General features: G+C 42.8%; 1 protein-coding gene across 1 annotated transcript; it reads right to left on the bottom strand.

Moving 5' to 3' along the window:
* Positions 1–2247: 2247 nt before the first annotated feature.
* On the bottom strand, positions 2248–11696 carry LOC147452374 (uncharacterized; the record flags this gene model as incomplete). Its single annotated transcript, XM_086519245.1, has 4 exons — positions 10286–11696; positions 8416–8460; positions 3010–3227; positions 2248–2553 (listed from the first exon to the last, which is right to left on the bottom strand). Coding segments are annotated over exons 1-4 (582 nt in total), but the record flags the coding sequence as incomplete, so codon positions are not given.
* Positions 11697–22122: the final 10426 nt, after the last annotated feature.

Here is a 22122-nt window from a genome sequence, read left to right as displayed (position 1 = left end):
GAGCTGCTCTCACTGTCTTGTCCAACCATGCCATCTTAGGGAATTCAGGTAGAGGAGCGAGATAGTCTGGCAAGGGTAAGCCTCTAGTTGTTCGACTTCGCCTGAAATTTGTCGCTCTAGATTGCGTCTCTCTTTCTCTTCTTTGTACCTTTCAAGCCATTTTTGCATCGGCGCTGAATTTAGTATACAGAATTTCATGATCTTTTCTCGCATGGCCAGGTTCATTTTCTTCGGAACCCCTTGCCCTTGCGGCTCCTCTCCCACCAGTCTTGCATCCTCCTCATCGCTCCACAGTCGAGGCATTTCTGGGTCAGAAACGGATAGAAATTCGGTCGTCAATACAAGAGACTCTTGCACCAGCCATCCTTCTGCCATGCTCCCCTCTGGACGCGCTTTTTGGCGAACAAAACCCTTAAGTGTTTTCATGAACCGCTCTAGAAAGAACATCCAACGGCTGTGGACTGTACCTGCCACTGCAACCTCATCTACTACATGGACGCTTGCGCAGGATTTGATACTTGCAGAGCGTGCACGAGCATGCAATCTTTTCCTCCATGTTAGTTGATGACGTTGCCATCTATAATGATTATGAATGTTTTTTTAATATATATATATATATATATATATATATATATATATATATATATATATATATATATAATCCTCACAATGTAAACTACCTCGCATTCTCTAGTCTTGCCCAATCTCCGTACACCTCGGTCCAGAGGAGTACGGAGATCAGGACCACCGGGTCAAAATCTCGTCTTTATTGGTCAAATCCTATATGGGTAGACACATAAGTGCACTCCCAGGTGTACATGGCAATACATGTAGCAGACAAAACCCCTTTGCCTCTTTTAGTTCCATAGTTTCTTCTCTGTCTACGAACCCACCTGCCTCCATTCCGAGGTAGCCTGTCAGAGAAAGCTTTCCAATGCCGCACTTGATGAATCATATATTAAAGCATAACCATTTTTGTCATTTTTGTAATGTTCCGTCTGTTTGCAATTTTTTGCACAGGTTTTTCCAAGGATATTATGCCCATCCTGGTGTTTTTTTCACCACATGCACAAGCCATGGAAGTTCTCAGCCCAATGAAAGTTTTCTACCTGATTGTAAACCGGACGGGGCCTCCATGTCCAAGCCAGAAGATAATGTGGAGATGGATGAGCAACTTGAGAAAGATTCAGAAGCCTTGCATGGTTCTTGCTCAAAAAAGCGATCTCGATCTCTCTTTCTCTCTCGATATCACTCTCGCTATCTCTCTCTCTCTCTCTCTCTCTCTCTCTCTCTCTCTCTCTCTCTCTCTCTCTCTCTCTCTCTCTCTCTCGCTCTCGCTATCTCTCTTTCTCTCTCTATTTCCTTATTTTCCTATCTCTCTCTCTGTCTTGCTCTTCACTTCCCTACCTCTCTCTCTCTCTCTCTCTCTCTCTCTCTATATATATATATATATATATATATATATATATATATATATATATATATATATATATATATATATATATATATATATATATATATATATATATAACTCTCTTTCTCTATCTCTCTAGCTATTTCCTATCTCTCTCTCTCACACACACTCTCTACTTCCCTATCTCTCTACTGATCGAACGAGCGATTGAGCTAGGGAGATGTAGACGTCCACGACTGCAGAGGACTACACAACATCGACAGAGGATGCATTAGAGGATCTAGCTAGGTCACTTTGGCTCGACATGCATAACGCACGGTCAGACTACTGACCATGGAGGAGATTGATGAGATCCGCCAGCGACAGCTGCTGGATCTCCTATGATCTACCTATCCCAGCTAGCTGGTTTAGCCGTTTAGTCCATACCCAGCAGTTTAGGATTCCATAATATTTTATTTTTTCATCTTCTTACTCTGACTTTGTATCAGATCCATCACATTGTAACTTTCTTGTCTCATGTCTCATAGGTCACTTTGGCCTTTCGAAGACGTTAATATAACATTTCATTTCATTTCTCTCTTTAATTATTTTTCTTTAATTTTAATTTCCTAAGCATACATTAATTCTCTATCTCTCTCTCTCTCTCTCTCTCTCTCTCTCTCTCTCTCTCTCTTTTTCCTACACACACACACACACACTTCTCTCTCTCTCTCTCTCTCTCTCTCTCTCTCTCTCTCTCTCTCTCTCTCTCTCTCTCTCTCTCTCTCTCTCTCTCTCTCTCCTACACACACACACACCTCTCTCTCTCTCTCTCTCTCTCTCTCTCTCTCTCTCTCTCTCTCTCTCTCTCTCTTTCCTACACACACACACACACACATGCTGTGCTGCATTAAACCCTCGTCGAAAGCCCTGCTATGTTGCAGCACTTGGCGCACCTGACGGAGCTTCTGCTGCGCTGCCTTAAACACCATTGAGCTAAGCACTGCTGCGCTGCAATACCGCCATGAGGAAAGCACTGCTTTAACCACCATGAGCAAAGCACTGCTACGCTGCAATACCGCCTTGAGGAAAGCATTGCTGCCAATACCTACAGCACTTTGCGCACCTGACAGCACTCTTACATGCAATTTCGGCAACACCTGCAGCATGGCGCACCTAACGACTTACTGAATACAATGTGCGGCATTACCCACGGCATGGCCCATGTAATGGCTTACTGCATACAACTTGCGACATCAACCATGAAGCGCATGCTCCCACTCACTTACAAACTTCACCTGCACAAACTTGGTTTCACCGGCACATCTTTATTCTGAGTTTAACTGTCCTCCCTCCCCTACCTTTGTCAAAACCCCAGCCCATTCCCCCACTTCCTTTACTGCACCCAAGCACTCACCTACACACTAAGCCCCGCTCACGCTCGGGCCAACCTTTAGCTTAAATCTTAACCTTTGCTTTATTTTTTAACTTTATCTTGCTTTTAACCAACTCGGATCTTGATACTCAGCCCTCTACACAGTGACACAAACTTTTCTTTTTACCCACCAAGACCTCCACATTGGGTCGCCTTGTCCTTAGCCCTACACCCTACAAACCCTTGGGTCATCTTCTCTATTCCAATGGATGCCAACACTCCAACTCCGCCGCAACCCCGCGACAATCTCGCCCCGGATCTCCCTTCCTCTATGGCTATCGGCCCTTCGCTCCCCGGTTTCATCTCGGCCGCCGCGTATGCAAGAGCGGAAACCTCGGCTTCTCACCCGACCACCTCGACTCTCCTTTCGATAAATAAGGATGACGCTACAACCAACCCCTATGAAAACATCACGGAAGAATTAGAGCGTCTTCCGGAGGAGTCCTTTGATTTCTCTTCGGTGCTTGCAAAAGGAAGCGGCGAACTAAACCATAATGTTAGCACCCCTTCTATGGCTACGACCATTCCACCCCAAGCCGGCAAACGGTCAACCCCTCAACATGATGGCCTACCCTCAACCGCCCCCCTTACCAATGAAGAGGTTCTCCCACACCTCAAGCAACCTCGGGACTTTGAGGTGATTATTTCCAACTCGCTTTTGGAATATAAGAAGCTTCATGGTAAAATAGGTAAAGCTAAAAGCTTCCTTAAGCACATCAATGATCTACTTTGTAATCAAAAAGCACCTAATAGCCTTTGTATGAAGCCACCAAAACTATCCCTAGAGGATACACAAGCTCAAGCCCTCCTCAATGCTAAGTTTGCCTCACTTACTATTAGATACCAATTAGATTGCATGAAAGCTCTGGTACAATCACAAACTCTCCTCATAAATAATTTGCAAACCTACCTTGATGGCTATCATGCTTTAGTAGAAGAACGGCTTAATGATCTCCTACTAAAGCTCATCCAAGTCTCCATACCCTTAGTCTCCAAACATGCTTGGAGCCTCAAGCTACAACAATGGAAAACCTCATCCCTCCTAAGCTTCCTCTCGGATATTCAAACCTACGTTGTAAATGCACACCTCGCTACCTCAAAAGAGGATATAGCTAAACTTGCCCGCAAGAAGGCCATCAACAACATTGAAGAAGAGGTGCTCTCACTCCCCAAAGAGCAAACCATCAAAGAACTTGTGGAACAAGTTGTCACAGAAAAATTCCATACAATTCCTCCCAAGTTTCAGGTCTCTCCTTCCGCCTCTCCACATAAGATGGTCTTCCCTCCCTCTAAAAAACCCACCCACCTCCTCTCCAAAAAACCATTTGTACCGCCAAGAACCTTTAAACACCACCACCACTGTCCTCAACCATCCTTTATAACCACCAACAAACGACCTTTTCAACCTTCCTCCAAACCCTCCCCTGAAAAGTCCTTCCCTCTATCTAAAAAACCTAAATTTTCTCCTTCTCCCAACACCCCCGCCTATCCTCTTTACCCCCTTAAAACCCTCAATCCTACACCCACCTCCATTGGTCTCTCCTCTATTCCATCTCAAAAAATCCCCAACCACCCGTACCGACACCCACACAACAAGGACCACTCCTGTAATGTTTCCACACACCACAAGAATAACCACTCGGGAAAAGGCAAAGGGAGGAGGGATTAGGGTTTAGTCACCCATACACTTGGGTACACCTCTACTTCTCCAAACCCCCCCTCCTCCCATATATTTGGATTTCTAATGACACTCCCGTACCCCCTCCCCACAAAGGAAGAACAAGAAGAAAGTTGTGGCTCCCACTCACTAACCCACAAGGCTACAAACTTTTGCTCTTTGGAAAAATTCAAGTTTCAACCTTGGAGCATGGTATCTCTAACTACAAAATCCACAATTTGGCACCTCGAGCTCTCTCCCTCTCCGAAAGGCGATGTTTGGCCTTAGGCTTAAAATACATCCCTCCCCCTCTAAACCCTTCCCCTCTCTTACTCCTCAACTCACACCACAATCTTTCAAGAAATCTCAACCTTAAGTTTTTCTTCAAAAACCTTAAACCCTCCTCCCCCTCTCCTTTTAAGGAAACCAACCCTCTTTGGAAACCTCCTCTAATAAACCCCCATCTTAACCAAATTTTGTCCACTAACCAGCATAACTTTAACCTCATGCTAAATGCTTGTAATTTCCCCACTTCAAAGCGACCACGTTTTGTCATTGAAGCTTTATCTAGCCTCTCCTTGGACTCATCAATAATCATAAAACCAGCCGACAAAAACCTTGGCGTAGTTATCCTACCACTAGATTGGTATGAGAAAGATGCCCTCTCACATCTCAATAACCACTCCACCTATGAACCTTGCCTTAACTTCCCTTTTGCCTTCTTAGCTTCCCTTCTTACCTCTATCACCCTTCGCTACTCCGCACTCCCCTCTATGGAGCGGAGCTTTATCCTCTCCCCCCTTAATAAACCCCCCAAACCCTGTCCTATCTACTTTATCCCTAAACTCCATAAACCATCCATTGTCTCTCGTCCTATATGCTCCTATAAAGGTTACCTTTTTGAAAAAGCATCTATCTGGCTCCATATAGAACTCTACCCAATCCTCCTTGGCCAAAAGCAACACCTTCAAAACTCCCTTACCCTCATCCAAGACTTGGATAAACTTCCCCTTCCACCTAACACCCTCCTTTTTACCTTTGACGTTGAAGCCTTATACCCTAGCATCCCCATTAATCAAGGCCTCTTTGCTCTCAACTTCTTCATCTCTAACTTTTTTGACTCGCAAAAAGCTTACTTTATACTCTCCCTTGCCTCCCTTATCCTATCTCATCACTACATTACCTTTAAAGGAAAATTTTGGAAACAAACCAAAGGCACTGCCATGGGCTCAAACTTTGCCGTGGTATATGCATGTCTTTTACTCTGCCACTTGGAAGCCTCTTGCCCCCTCTTGCATAACCCTAATCTTCTCTACTTCAAAAGATATGTGGATGATGCCTTTGGGCTTTGGAAAGGGTCCCTCAAAACCCTTACTTTTCTCTTAAGCACATATGGTGAACCTCTTCAAGAGCACATCAAAATCTCTAAAACCATCTCCTCTACTCGGGCCATTATCCTCGACATAGAATTCTTTAAAGGTACCCGCTTCGCTACATCTAGCCTCTTGGATTCCCATTGTTTTCAAAAACCTTTGAATGCCTACAACTATATCCCTTGGATCTCCTGGCACCCAACACATCAAAAAGTCGCTTTCATCATCTCAGAACTCAAAAGATATTGTATTAGAGAATCAACCTTGAAGGGATACCTCTACCTCCGCAACCTCTTCTACTCATGCCTTCGGGCTAAGGGTTACCCACCTAACTTTCTCCATAAAGTTTTCAGCAAGGTCTCTTACCTCAACCGCACCTCTCTCCTCCTTCCCCTGCACAAAAAAACAAAAAATCCACCCACCGTGTTCAAAATCCCCTTCACACCTTCCACTAGAAGATTACTACCCTCTCAAATTATTAGCAATCCCATTTCAAAAGCTTGCCAACTTGATGCTAACCTCTCCTACCTCCCTAGGCCTACTATTTGTTGGACTTTAGGCCCCAACATCCACAGCCTACTGGTGCATAGTTCACACCCCCCTTAACCCACCCCCACCCCCCCCCCCCCCCCCCCCCCCCCCCCTCCCTTTTTTACCCCGCACACAGTCTCTTTTCAAAACCTCCCAAGCCATCCCAAAACCACCTATATATTGCTAGCCTTTAAATCAGTTTACTGAATTTTCTCCTTTTTTTATAACCATACCATCTAGAGCTTCAATTTTTTGGATTAATCCTTTGGACACCCCTTGCACTCTTGTTTCATCATTACACTTCTCTCTCACCTAAAATAGCCCCCCCCCCCCCCCCCCTCTACCCCCAACCTCTCATTCCCAAAAACTTGTACCTTAAAACCTGATATTTTTCTAGCTTACATCCACACCTAACCCACCATAACTTCCCCCCCGTACCCTAGTACTTAACCTTTAAAGCCACTTCTCCCAAAAAGTGATGTCCCCCAAGATAGAAACCTCAAAAAGACTCCTCCAAGCTCCCTTTATAAACCCCTTGCCTCCTCCTCTCTTACAAACTCAATCCACTTAACACCACCACTGATGAGCTCATTAGAGCGAAACGCGTTTGGTGGTACTCTCCCTATCTTTACCCACTAATTTTGGCACCTATGCTAATCTTATGAAGTCGTTTTCGCACGCTTGAGTACTCGTTTTATTTTTTACAAAGATTGTAAACCGGACGGGGCCTCCATGTCCAAGCCAGAAGATAATGTGGAGATGGATGAGCAACTTGAGAAAGATTCAGAAGCCTTGCATGGTTCTTGCTCAAAAAAGCGATCTCGGTCTCTCTTTCTCTCTCGATATCACTCTCGCTATCTCTCTTTCTCTCTCTCTCTCTCTCTCTCGCTCTCGCTATCTCTCTTTCTCTCTCTATTTCCTTATTTTCCTATCTCTCTCTCTCTGTCTTGCTCTTCACTTCCCTACCTCTCTCTCTCTCTCTCTCTCTCTCTCTCTCTATATATATATATATATATATATATATATATATAACTCTCTTTCTCTATCTCTCTAGCTATTTCCTATCTCTCTCTCTCTCTCACACACTCTCTACTTCCCTATCTCTCTACTGATCGAACGAGCGATTGAGCTAGGGAGATCTAGACGTCCACGACTGCGGAGGACTACACAACATCGACGGAGGCTGCATTAGAGGATCTAGCTAGGTCACTTTGGCTCGACATGCATAACGCCCGGTCAGACTACTGACCATGGAGGAGATTGATGAGATCCGCCAGCGACAGCTGCTGGATCTCCTATGATCTACCTATCCCAGCTAGCTGGTTTAGCCGTTTAGTCCATACCCAGCAGTTTAGGATTCCATAATATTTTATTTTTTCATCTTCTTACTCTGACTTTGTATCAGATACATCACATTGTAACTTTCTTGTCTCATGTCTCATAGGTCACTTTGGCCTTTCGAAGACGTTAATATAACATTTCATTTCATTTCTCTCTTTAATTATTTTTCTTTAATTTTAATTTCCTAAGCATACATTAATTCTCTATCTCTCTCTCTCTCTCTCTCTCTCTCTCTCTCTCTCTCTCTCTCTCTCTCTTTCCTACACACACACACACACTTCTCTCTCTCTCTCTCTCTCTTTCCTACACACATACACCGCTCTCTCTCTCTCTCTCTCTCTCTCTCTCTCTCTCTCTCTCTCTCTCTCTCTCTCTCTCCTACACACACACACACACACCTCTCTCTCTCTCTCTCTCTCTCTTTCCTACACACACACGCACGATGTAGAGAGAGAGAGAGAGAGGGGTTGGGGGGGTATAATACCTGCGCAGTAGGTGGAGGCCAAGATTTGAGCAGAACGCAGGCGAAAATGGCCCATGCTGCTCGCAGGTTTCGCTTTTTTTTTCCAAATTTTTTTGCGTCGCTATATGCGTCGATATACGCGTGAGAAATAAAACCTTTCCACGTGTATATCGACACACATTGCGACGCGTATATCGACGCCCGCTAATTTCGTCGATATACGTGCGTCGATATCTCCATGTTGTGTTGTAGTGTATTCTGTCAAATCTGGTTGCAATCCAACAAGGTACAAAAATTACGATCCATCATGAAAAAGGTCCTAAAACTTATAACAAATCTATCCACCAAAAAGGTCGCCCTATGGTCTTAGAATACTCTCCTATGGTCAAAAGGTCAAAAAATAGTGATCTAAGCATTCAAATTTGCAATTAAAGCTCACTAATGTGTAGTCATGAACCATAGCAAAACTGACAATGCTTACACTTGAATGAAAGAGCATGGAAAGAGGAACACAATGTAAGTTTCGAAACTAAATTCAGATTATCCAATCATTAGCTGCGATGATTACAAGTTGGAGCTTCGTAGTCGCTTGAGAGTACGTACAACAGAGCTTTTTTCTTCTCCAAAAGATAAGCTCTCCTTTCACATTCAAGTTATTGACCTTTTTACCTAGGGCCTTCTAAGTGGCCAGTGACTTGCTCACATGGACCTTTACAAATATCATGATAGAATTACATCTCAGGGAAGTGACATGCTACTCTGGAATCACGATTTACACAGAGTATCACTACACTAGCTCATTAAACTAATAGAGTATAAATGTGATGTCCGACTACGTATCCGTCTAAGTGGACGCTCGTTCGGATCACCGGCAAAACGGACGTTGTAGCATAGCTATCTGGTACTAACATAATGCCAATACTCAGGGAAGTGACTCAGATGGGGCACGGAGACTCTTTGAGGTTGTCAATTTCAAGAAGTGAACCTAACAAGATAGCACACCAACTCAACAAGCAAACCACCACTCAATTATTAGAAAAATCTGTCTATGTCCTTTCTCACCACTCTAAGTCATCGCGCCATTTTGGCACTCAAACGGATTCAAAATGCAACGAAACTTTAGGAGGAGGTTTAAAACACCTAGGGACACTATCCTACTAAGTTTGGTTGCAATCCAACAAAGTACCAAAATCACGATCCACCATGAAAAACGTCTTGAAAATTGCAACAAAACTATCCAGAAAAGTGGCCCTGCTAGAGTAAAGGCGATGTGCCTTAGCCTAGGACCGGACGTCCGGTGTCTGGCTGCTCGTCCACGTGTGTATATACCCTTATTCTTAGTATACATAAGAATAAGGATCTCCTCACTCACTTGTCCTTGAGGTTGCTCCACACACACCTGTGCACGCATGCATCCGCACACACACGCTCACTCACAAGTGGTATCAGAGCTATGGCTTCACGACGATAGTGGTCTCTTAGAGATGACAGAGCTCAGACGGGGCTCGATGCTTTGCGGCACCGGATCGGAGCAATTGGGGTAGATCCGGCACGGATCAGGGCTTGAACGGAGGAGATCAGAGATCTTGGTGATTCTTGGCTACCCAACGCATGCAGCCCTTCTTGAGGAGACGAGGGTATCTTTGAGAGAAGCTTTGGCATCTTTGTAAAAACAGAGATCTGCAAGAAACAAGGGAATGAAGCTTCTGCAAAAAATTGACCTTGAAGCTTGTGTGTAAAGCTTGGCTTAGAAGAGAGAGCTTCGAGGCAAACAGCAGAGAGGAAAGCAAGGCTTGAGAGATCTCGGCCTCGCGACAGGGCTTGGAGGGAATTGGGAGCTCAAAATGAGCGGAGCCTTGGAGAACAAAACAAGGAAATTCAGATCTGCAGAGAGTCAAACTGTCGAGTAGGAGACTGCTTGAAATCATTGGAAGCTTGTAGACAACAGACAATCGAGCAACAGAGATTCGAGCAAGGAGAGAGTGATCTCTTGACATTGCAGGGAGCTCGGGTTGATGAAACATTTGCAAGGTAGTACTGCCAATTCACATATTTTCGAGCAGGGAATTGCGAGCAAAGGCAACGAGCTTACTCTTGGGCAGCATTGGTCAATCAGGAGAGAATTTGAAGGTGTGAGCAGTCCAAGAAAAGGCAGCCGAGGTCGAGCAGCTGGTCAAGAGCGGGATCTGCAGTGTTGAGAAAATCACAACATGTGTGGTGGTGATACATGCACAGATACACACTCCCCCTCCCTCGCTTGTCAGACCTGGCAGGTAGAGATGTTGACAGAGACATGCTTTCTCAAAAGTGAATGTCTTTAAAAGAAAAAACCTTGCTTACACACCTTGTGTGTAAGGGTGGGTGCACCCTTGGTCCCCTCTCATCGACTCGCAGTTAAGGACTTGATCTCGCCAAAGGCCTTCAACACCCCGACTCCCCGCCTCGCTCACTAACACACCCCCAGCTTGGAGATAACGCAAGAAAGCCCAAGAAAGAGTGAGAGAGTGCTAGTGAAAGAGAGCGAGCGTGTGAGTTGAGAGAGAGAGAGAGAGAGAGAGCTTGAGCGACATTGACTTCGGCGAGTAAGCTCGGGAATCATCCGGCATCGCCTAATTTTCTTTATTCTCCTCGGCATCGAAGACTCCCGCCGACGGAGGGAGGTGACCTCGGCATCAATTTTTGACATTGATTCAACATTCTTCTCGGCATTTCTCCTCTATGGCTTCAAGCATCGGTGATTATCCATTCGGACACATCGGTTTTGACACCGATTTTTTCTACTAGGCATCGGCTACAATTTTAGTGCCTTCCTTTATGGTTTTGCATTGACTAGCTCAGTGCATCGATTTTGACACCAATCAGGCGGCTATTTGGCTAGCGTTCTTCCACATGGCGGTGGAAGATGGCACCGATGGACATCCCCGCCTTTCCGACCTCGACATAGTAGGAGACCATAGAGCGAGAGTGGCATCGACTCTCCTCTAGCCCCCGTCTAGAGGGCCCCGGTTTTGACGTACTCTCCACGGCCATAACGACTTCGACGTTTTCTCCAATTTCCGGCTTCAACGGCACATACCGACACATACGACTCCGGCAGCCCATTTCGGAGCAGTTTTTTTCCTCGAGCGCACTCAGCTCTTAGCATGTGTTTTCGATCGACATGTTTACCAACCAATGAGGTAGTGTGTGCCATTTTTCCATTGGTTTTGCTCACATGCTGCACAATCTTTCGAGTGTGGATTATGCAGCATAGGTAGTGCTCATGTATGATTGTGTGGAGCATTATAGAGAGCTCTTGGCACAGTCTTGTGCAATTTCATGCTATGTATGCATTATGCAGATACAATTTGAGCTTGTTATAGATCACAAGTAGCAGGTTTGCTAGTTTACATGTGTTTTTGGACAGGTATACACGTCCATATAGCCACTCGGTCAAGAGTGAGTTGTTTTGCCAGGGTTTTGGCAGTGCTATGTATGCTATTTGTGGATTTTGCTACTGAGACACTGAGTATCTATTTTCATGCGTATTTGGTGAGATTTTTGAGCTTTTTCTCAGTTTATAGGGGAAACTCTACCAAATTTTTCCCAGACTCTCACCATGGTTTATGCGTATTCGTAGTTTACTCTTTGATGGTTTAGTGGTTGAGCAGTTATCGGCAGTTTTTTTAGCTTGCAGTTTGTGTTGAGTTTTGACTCATTTTGCAAAGAAAATTATGTTCGTTTTTTCCCGTCTTCTCGCCATAAAAATTTGCAATGTTATGTCATCTTCTACAGTGGTTGATATATTCCCACTTTGACAGTGATCGAGCGTTTACTCTTACTTTGACAGGTTTTGTGAGCTTAGACACAGTTTGGTGTTCTTGTGCCCACTCTCGCAGGAGTGAGGATTATCGTATGCTTGTGTGGCTACAATCGGATAGTCACAGGTTTCACAGGTTTTTGCAGATTTTTGTAGGCATTTTCTCTTGTGGGATGTGTTTTGAGCTAGTTTTCTCTCTACTTGCATATATGGTTCTTGTCATAGGGTTGTCTTTAGCTTTGTCTTCAAGGTTGGTCTTTAGCTTGGGAAGTGCTTTGTTTTTTGTGACTCTCCCACCTTCCTTGAGTGATTTATATTTGCCATGTTGTTGATAGGTGATTTGAGCTTTGATTTTCGAGGCAAATTTTCTTCTTGTTGCGCATTCTCCTCTTTGTTGCCAATCTTGGCCGCCATGAAGATGGATTTTGATGTGTCCGAGTTTATAAAACTGATCCTCTTTGTGGTGTGGACTTTATGATGGGTTTTCTTTCAAGGTTCACTACAATTTGAGTTGTCTGCAGTAGGTAGCCAATATTGAAGCACTGTGGAATCTACGTATGATTGTTGTGGATAGCTCGCTTGTTGAAGTTGTCATTGCCTATCATTTGGTTTTGTATGCCATTCTTCATCTTGCCCTTGTTTGATGGATCTTTGTTATCACCCTTGACGATAAGAGATTCTCTTGATAAGTATGTTGAGATCTGCAGCTCTTGCTCCAAGTCATTGTCGATTGATTTGGGTAGCCATTTTGTTATTATTGATGTAGAAGAAATATATACAAGAAGATGATGTGTTTCTAGATTAGGGTATGGAACCAGGATGACCAAAGGGAAAAAACCCGGTGGGAAAAAAGTGACTTTGGTATACACTCTTATTGGAGTTGAGCATTTGGACTTGAAGTACCTGTCATGTAAGGTGATTGCTTGGGAGAAACAAAGGAAGAGTGCCTAATGCAAGTGCCAATTATGGGACACTCTACATGCATATGAGAAAACTTTCAAACAAAATCATGCAGTGCAAAAGAGGAATTTGGTGGGTGCTTCAAGGAACAAATGTAGCACATGTAATATCAAAGGATGTTTTAATAGCCTCCATGTTTCCAAGCAGGCTTTTCGAAGTAGAAGCTTCTTCAATCATACCTCATTGTATTTAGTGCATGTGTGTCTTTTGGAATTCCTCCTTCACTTCACCGCACAAAATTTACATAGACTTTGACTCTTATGCTTAAATATACTAGCATGAGCGACACGAAGTAGTTATGCTCAACTCTTCTAGCTTAAGCCGTACCTAGACTAGCTAAGATGCTTAGACCATAGAAGATATTACTTGAAGCTTTGGGACTAACACCTCACTCATTTGGTGGCTTAGCTGCTCGACTTTGACTATTATGCCATGTATTTTTAAGGGAAACTTGGACTTACCTGTTCAATTCCAGAAACCAAATTCCATAGATTCTGGAAATTTAGGTCTCTTTCATTGTGTTGGTCTCTGGATGTCACCATTTTGTCGATTAGGTTGGCTCCTCTTGACTTGCTTGTCATATGTTGACACTGATTTGTGAAACAAGTCCAACTCTTGTAGGGACTGATGTAGCGTTTGCGTTATTTTCCATGAGAAGCGATTGTCGAAAGGTGTGAGTTCTTTGTGATCGATTTTTCACGAGCCATTTTGGAACCCACATTGTCTTTGTTCCGTGTGCGACCGTCTTTTGTATTTTCTCCTTTTGCTTGATGACTTGATGGACACTAGGCTTCGGTAGCCATATCTGATGATTTCCATTGTAGAAGCCTTGCTTTTGTATTTGATGACAGGGTATCCATTTGGAGGTTGTAGCACCCTTGGTTGGATTGGATTTTGTTGGCTCTTGGTTTTCGTTGCTTGCCTTTGGGTAGAAGCTTGTGCTCCATGATTTCTCTTAGTTTTTTTAGATTGAGCTGCAACTTTTGGTAACCATATTTGAGTGTTACCTTTATAAAATCCTTGTGCTAAAAGTAGCTTGATTGGAATCATCCGCTATTGCACTTGCCTTTGATGGGTAGCTTTGTTGAAGTCTAACTTCGATACCCATACGTGCTACATTACTTGTTTCTTTGATACCTTACTTTTGCCTATTACGGTTGTTCTTTTCTTGCTTGAGTTTTTTGTATTTCATTGATAGCTAGGGTTTGTTTTTGTCAATTCTTTAGGTATGTCAATCATGACATATTCTTGTGGTTGCTCTGCTTCCTTCGTTTGCACTTTAACACCATACTCCATGACATAGCTATCTGTCTCACCTTTTTTGCTTTCACACTCACAAACCTTGTTAGCTTCCTTCAACACCTTTATCATAAATAAGGGAGTTATGTCATAGCCATTTTGAAAGTTCGTCTCCAGCATCATGTGGAGGATCCCATATATAAACTTCATCCACAATTCATTTGTAATCACTTACTTTTTTATTCTAAGTTGTTTCAGAAATGTTTTTGGTTTCATGGACTATCGAAATCATTAGAAAGGGTCTTATATCATATCCATTTTTGTCGCAAAATTTGGTGTTGGTCACCTCATTTACGTAGATGTCAGAGTCGCCAGTATTTGCTCCCATCCAAAAGGTTCAAGCAAATCCTCTAGAAATGGCTCCTTAATGTAAGCGTCATCTTCTATTAAACGCTCTAGGATGCAATCTTCCTTTTCTAAGACTCACGCATTCTGATGCCCCGCACATCCAAATGTGCACTTTGCTTTGCAACCAAGCATGTACCTCATTTTCATGTCCAGTTGTGGAGTTTAATTCTTCCACCGAGGTTTGCTCTACATCTATACAACTATAATCTTTGACACTAATTTTTGTAGTGACCTCTTTGTGTCTCAAGTAGATATATTCATAGCCCCAGTCTTGTATTATTTTGAGCTGATGCATGAATCGTCTGCCCAATAAGATATCAAAGTTGCTGCAATCATCAAAAATCATTATGGTGAAGGTGTTCATACACAATGCCACACGAGGATACAATGATTTGTTCTAGCATTCCTATTGCTCTCTCCACATATCCATTCGCTAATTGCAGTTTCATTCAAGTTTTCCTAAGAGCAGGCTTTCCCCATTTTTCCACATCCCTTTGGTTGCAATTCCATTTTCTGCCCCACTATCTAATATCGCAATCGTCTTTACTCCTTTGTACTCAAGTGTTAAGGTTGTGTTTCCTTCCTCACCTTTGCAATAGTCACCCACCTTATTTACTACTAGTACTAGTTTTGCTTGTGGTTTCTTAGGTGAAGTTTCATCCATGTTTCCATCTGCAAGTTGGTCATGTGAACGTATTTTCAACCCCATCGTTTCCACGTGTTTGCCCATTTGGCCCCATAGATGCGGTCTAATTTTTAGCAACACTGAGAGAGAAAGTGTGCATTGTATAGGAGAAGACATCAATTCGTGCAAGCTGTTGGTATCCATCCTTTTTTGTGTGGATTTCCACTCATAACGTACCTCTCTACTAACCTCAAATTTTGTTTCGAGTTCTCCTATGAAAGATGAAAAGTCTGTAGAGAGCGTGGTTCACTCTCTTCAGATGCTACAGACCCAACATCCCCATATAGAGATTGTATATCTCCTAGGAAAAATTTGTGATCCATGTTTATTTCAGGAATATGTATTGACTGTAAAGTAGCACTACCATCTTTTTGGTTTTTGATCAATTCCCATAAGGATTGTGGCCATGGTTCTTCTACCTCGGGAATAGGCATCACTGCTTGTGACCCCACCCCATCTGTGGTAGTGGCTACTTCCCTTGTATCTAAAGGTGCCTCAACTACCATCACAATTCATTTATGGCACTAACCCCTTACTCTCACAGTTATGCCAAAATCTACATGCTTGCACTAGCTATAGATAGTTCTCCGATGCTCACCCACGTGCCCACGTGAACATACAAGGGGCATAGTTATTTAGAAAATCACTAATCACTAATCACTAACCAACCCCACCTGAGTTTGGGGGCATTTGCTTAAACCGTTTTTCAAAAATCTTATCTTTAATATCCTGAATTTTTATGTTCCATTCATTATCTTCACATAGTAAAGGGACCCCTATGTTATTTGAGTTTATCTTTAGCATTGGGACTACCTACTAACTTAGTTTGATTCACAAAACAATAATCCAAAAAGGATCTTGATTATGATTGTAGTCATCCTAACCCAACCCTCTCTTTAAGTAAACCCTTACTCTTACCCAAGAACATACCTTGTTTTGGCTACAAGCCATTTTTTGTGCTCCTCTTTAGCCCTCTTATGCCTTGAAAGAAATCAAACCTATACCACCCCTTGGAATCCTTTATCACTTTTTGACGGTAAGCTCTTCGTCCTCAATATGGTAAGCTCTTCATCCTCAATGCTTTACCTAAGTATCGAACTTTTGTTTTCTTGCTCATAAATGTTATTTAAAATCTATCCTACCCTCTTGCTTCCCCCATCCCTTTATCTTTATCTTATTACAGCTATTATAGCAGTCGGTCAGATAAGGTCATACTTGACTTCTGCTTTATAGTTATCCCCATCTATACCTATCCCTCTCTAACCATCTTTGCTTTTGTACATGGAATTACATGCTTTTTTGTCCCAACCATACCTTTTTCAGGGTGCCTCCCCTCTATAAACTATTTAAATCCATACAAACCCCTCACCTGTTTTGAATCACCCCACTCTCCCCTTGGATCTCCTATGACCCTTCCTGCCAACCTTTTGAACTCAATGCATCTTGAACCACATTTCTTTCCAAAAATGTATTAAGGTTCCACACAAAGGACTCTATATTATTGGGACATCTAGCATAGCGTTGAACCACTTGCTGTCAATAAGAAGCCATTTTTAAGTATGTTTCATTGGATCAATTTAAACCTAATCCATGCCCAATGCCAATAACATACCCTCTCTTTTTTAAACTTAAAAAACCCTCTTTGTCTATGTATCCCTTGATAGTAGTATCCCCTCCTTTTTATCCCTTCCATGTAGAAGATCTAATCTTGGTGGACCTACAAACTCTCTTGTCTAGGATTAAATGCCCCAAGAGTTTGTGTCGTGTCCCACCCCTTGATTGTGGGTACTTCTCATATTCCATTGATAAATTCCTATCCAACCTTAAAGTTTGAAAACTACCCTGAAAAGCCTTGGCTTTAATTCTTGAAAGTGACTCCCCTACTTACTCCTCCAAGCTCAATAAAAGCTTAAAGAGAGAATGTATCAAGTGCCCTAATTAGACCTAAAAAGGTTTAAAACGCGTTGGCCTTGTTACCATATACATGTGGTAGTGATGTGTGTGAACACACTAGGACTGTCGAGGCAGTTTTTCTATCTTTAGGAGGTTTTTTCCCCCGTGCATTATATATACGCCCGTCCCTCTAGGGCTATCTATCTTTCAATTGCATACTAAGTAACACACTCTCTATTGTGTGCCTTGAGCTTCCTTCGTCTTCTCCAAGCTGTGTGCATTTCTCTGCAACCCTAATTCCAACAATTGGTATCAGAGCAGGTTGCGTCCTCCCGAGCTTAGTCGCTAGCTGCTCCAGCACACGCCTGCTCACTTTCTTTGATTTCGGTGAGCTTTGGCAAGCATTCGCAGGTCGACAAAAAATTTCGAGACAGCTCTTAGAGCTTAGTCTGCTCAGATTTTTGATTTGAGCTCATTTCGGCCTCCGTTTCCACTACAGAAAGTGCTGCACAAGCTATTTTGTCATTTTGTGCAAAATTTCTGTCAGTGACGTTATCTGCATAACATGTGCTTTACAGTCTTCTACGGTTTGTGCTATATAGCACGTGTTGTTCCCACTCCATTTCTCCTATTTTCGGGCAGTTTTCACATCAGGTGCAGCATTTACCATGGCTGACAACAACACAGATGTGTTCAAGATGTTTGCTGCTGAGGACAGGTTGGATGGGGACAACTATCCTATGTGGGCTTCTATGATGAAACATGTTCTTGTGTCAAAGGGCGTCTGGAACATTGTGCAAGGCATTGATGTACGTCCTTGTTTTGAGAATGTAGGCGATGTTGAGGATGTTGCAGGTCTTGCTGCAAGGATTGCTGCTATTAGAGTTGTTTTGCCTACGCTAGAACAAGATCGTTGGGATGTAAAGGATGCGCATGCTCATGCATTGATTGTGTTGTCTGTGAAGTGCACCATTGTTCCTCACATTTGTTCAACAAAATTTGCAAAACCCCGGGGGGTTCACTGTGTTTTTCCGTATGGTACCACGGGAGTGTACAATAGGGGGGTTTTTGGATTTTGTACATAAGCGTATACAATAAGGGTAGCCCCTCATTATTTCATACTCATACCGTACACATAAGGAAGGGGGGGGGGGGGGGGGTTTACATTGGGGCTACATTCAACTACCTGAGCCACCTTAAATACATTAGTAACTGTGTGTGTGTGTGTGTGTGTGCATCGAAAAGTACTTTCATGGCGTGGTGAAAATAAGGGCAAACTTGATATTCTATCGGTTTTTTGGTCAAAATTAGAAGCTTTTGTTGCTAAATACACTAAAACTTGTGTAAATTTCCTCGTTTTCTTAAAGCCAAGCTCAAACCCCTCTAACTTGTCGAAATTTCCAAAATACCCTTCAAATTTCTAAAATTCCCAAAGTACCCATGTATTTACTTTGGTCAGATTGTTCAAGATTTTCTACTTTTTATTCCTTTTTGAAAATTGAGATGCATTTTTGAGTGCTTAGCATGTAATTTGTCACATATTACCTCACAAAACAGGCGATTATGTCCAAATTTCAAAAATAATGAAGCGATTCATCTCCAAAGCCTACATAACCAATTCAAATTCTGGTTTGAGCATCTTGTATTAATAGACAATCACTCTTCTTATGAAAAGCAAAAAACTTTTTTATCTTTAGAGAAATTTAATCTCACGACAAGGGTTATTTGGGGAATTTTGGAAAATTGAAGGACATTTAATCTCATGACCAAGGTATTTTAAATTTTGGGAATTTTGGAAAATTTAATCTCACGATCAGGGGTATTGGGGATATTTTGAGAATTTTTGAAATTTGAGAGGTATTTACTTGTTTGCTTATCGCGATTCAAGATTGAAGTTTGAAGTGTGGGGCACTGTGGACGTTTGTCCAAACTCTATGGCCGTGTGAGGTTTGAAGTTCCAGAGTTAGAAAAAAACCGGGGTCCAATGTATTTTAACCAAATAAAATCCTACAATCCCGGTTAGATTTTGAGCTTGCCTTGAAGAAAACCGGGAAGTTTTCACAAATTTTAATGTAATTACCGACAAAAGCTTTAAATTTTGACCTAAACACTGGGAGAAGTTCTAGCTTGCCCTTATTTTCTTTGATTAGGAAAAATATATTTTTCTAGCCCTAGTTTGAACGCATATACCCTAAAAAAGTTCTCATTGCTCACTTCATGCCCTTCCTCGGTGCTCAACTCCCGCCTACGTGCATCTCTTTCACTGCTTTTCGCTATGGAGCCGCAATCTGCTAGAGCCGACCTTGGATGTTTCGAATGCTATGGCGGCGAGAGTGACTGGAAATCCTTTTGCACGAGCCTTGTTGCTCTACCCTTTGGTGATGATGGCACCTTACGCCACCTGATTGAGGCAAAATTGCACCGGGTTGCTGTGCAAGTTACAATGCAGCCTGCTACGCCTACTGCAAGAGCTCCTGAGTCGGTTTTGAGCTGCTCAATGTTGCGTCTTGGAGGCTTGGAGCTTGCTACGCGTGCTGCAGCCAAAGACACAAGAGGTTTCAAGCTCTACCCAAATCCCGACGAGTGATATATAATAGCATTGTGAGTAATTAAATTATATCATGTCTTTGAGCTTCTCCATTTTAATCAATCATCTTGGTCTGCCTGTATGCACCGAGTGATTCATCTAGCATAAGTTAGATTGTCATTTGTGAGCAGCATGCTCCCATGACAAATGCTAATCCTAATGGCTTAAAAAAAAAGAAAATGCCTCATTGGAGATAGGAGATGCTCTGGCTAAATCCTATTGCCCAACTTACGACCTCAAAAAATTGCACGAGCATCCTATGTTGACTGAGCATGATTAATGCTCCCTCACTCCGGCCTGCACAAACTTGGCAGGAGTCGCACATCTTGGTTGGTTGTTCAAAGGGATACTTGGAGGTGGAGTGAAGCCCTTGGTCTGAATAGAGAGTGACTTCAATTGCAACAAATGGTGCGGCATTGGTGTCATGGCGGAAAGGGTTGGGGCTGGCTGGCACCTGGTAGGAGCAAACAACCATAATGAGAAAGCAAGGATCGCTTGATTTCGCCCTACGAGGTTCCCCTTCAATAGCCTAAAAAGCTCTCCTCCCATGCTTCCCATTAGGAAAAATATGAACCCTCTAGGGGCCCTTTGGGATTAAGGTTAATTAGAGGCTAGCCAATAGGAAGAGGGTGGTGGACACACTCTATACCCTCAAAAAAGTAGGGGTACAAGGTAGCCTTACACCTCTTTATCGCCTCTTACCTAGTGAGAAGGTAAGGGAGGTGGCTAGGGGAAAGGGGGGGGGGGGGGGGGGGGGGGGGACCACTTTGACCTTTTTTCCCCCACTTTTTGGTCCGGATTTAAAATACACTAAAAAATTCAAAATTTCAAAAAAATTCAAAATTTCAAAAAATTTCAAATTTCAAGTTTTCCCTCTTTAAAAGGTCTCCAAACTTATTTCATGGTCAAAAAAGTATTTTTGACCTCCAAAAGTCAAAAACGTGCACTAAAAAATACAAAAAATTGATTTTTTTCAAAAAAGTTCAAAACATCATTTTCCACCCTTCAAAGTCTTTCCAAACCTATTCTATAGCTAAAAAGTGATTTTCTCTCTCTACAAACTCTTTTCTAAGCTCTCCATTGCTGCAACAACCACATGCACCCCCTATAATGTAACACTATCTCTGTTGGAGGCTCGCCATAGCATAGGCAATCTCCCACAAAATCTATCAATCCGGAGAGAAAGAGCATGACCCGGCTAGGGCTTGGAGGCATCACACAAAGAATGTGCGAGAGCGTCATTGGACACAAAGATTGAGAGGATTCAAGAGCGTGCATCCTCCAATGCAAATAGAAATCATCCCAAATCAACTAATGCTAATCGCACATCAAGCATCAATTTCAAGAAATCATCTACACACATCAAGCAACGAAGTGAAACACACTAATCTTGGAATCTCTCAAGCACAACTCTAATTACATGCATTGACGATTAAGCACACAAGATCACATTCAAGTCGGCCACCCCAACCATGCCCATCATGGTGTCCAAATCAAGTCACACATAATCAAATTAAGCTTAAGGCTTCTTAAACCTACACACACACACAAGCACACCATTAGAGGACAACTCTAATCCCTCAATCACGAGTACACCCACTCCGCTTAATCGAGAGAGTTAGATAAGGACTCCACTAATCGGAGAAGCTTAGCATAAGTAAGAGTTAGATTAGAGAAGATCAACACTTCAAAACAATGAAGGAAAGTAGAGAAACATGATTGAAAACATAATGAAGACTAGATTAATTAAGAGAGGATTACACTAATTATATGTGATTAGCACTAGCCTTCTAAGCATGGGCATTAAGCTCAAAGGCTAAGCCATCAAGACCTCCTCTAGGGAGAGAGTTCTCAAAAGGACCACTCAAGAATGACCTCTCATTAAGCATAGGGATCTTTTATAGTTTTGGGCCTCAAACCCTTCAACTATGGGATAAAGTGAGCTCTCTACCCTAGACTCATACAACTTTGGAACTCCTAAATGAGCCCAAGCCCTATACAATGAAAAGTAAATATTGTGTACATCCATAACATATCCACAACTTGGTGCATAATTGGTGTAGCCGTTAGCTGCTTCTAACAATCTCTCTGCTAGCTTTCTCCCACCTCCATTGTAGCACCAAGCAAGCTCCTCCCCCATCTCTTCCCCTTGGCCACCACATAGTTTCACACCAAGCTAGCTCCTCTTCCTTCTCTCACCTCCATTACACCATGAAACAAGATTCTACTCCTTCTAATTTTATTCACTCACACTACATGGAAACCTCTACTCCCGAAGATGGAAAAAATATGAGCTCACATGACTTGAATACCACAACAATAGGAGGTGTGAATAGTGTGTGGGCTTTGCAAGGGTTC

This window comes from Adiantum capillus-veneris, chromosome 8, assembly GCF_014529385.1.
Source record: "Adiantum capillus-veneris isolate H3 chromosome 8, ASM1452938v2, whole genome shotgun sequence".
Lineage (NCBI taxonomy): Eukaryota > Viridiplantae > Streptophyta > Polypodiopsida > Polypodiales > Pteridaceae > Adiantum > Adiantum capillus-veneris.
The sequence above is the reverse complement of the archived record's forward strand: the minus strand, read 5'-3'. Positions and strand labels throughout refer to the sequence as shown.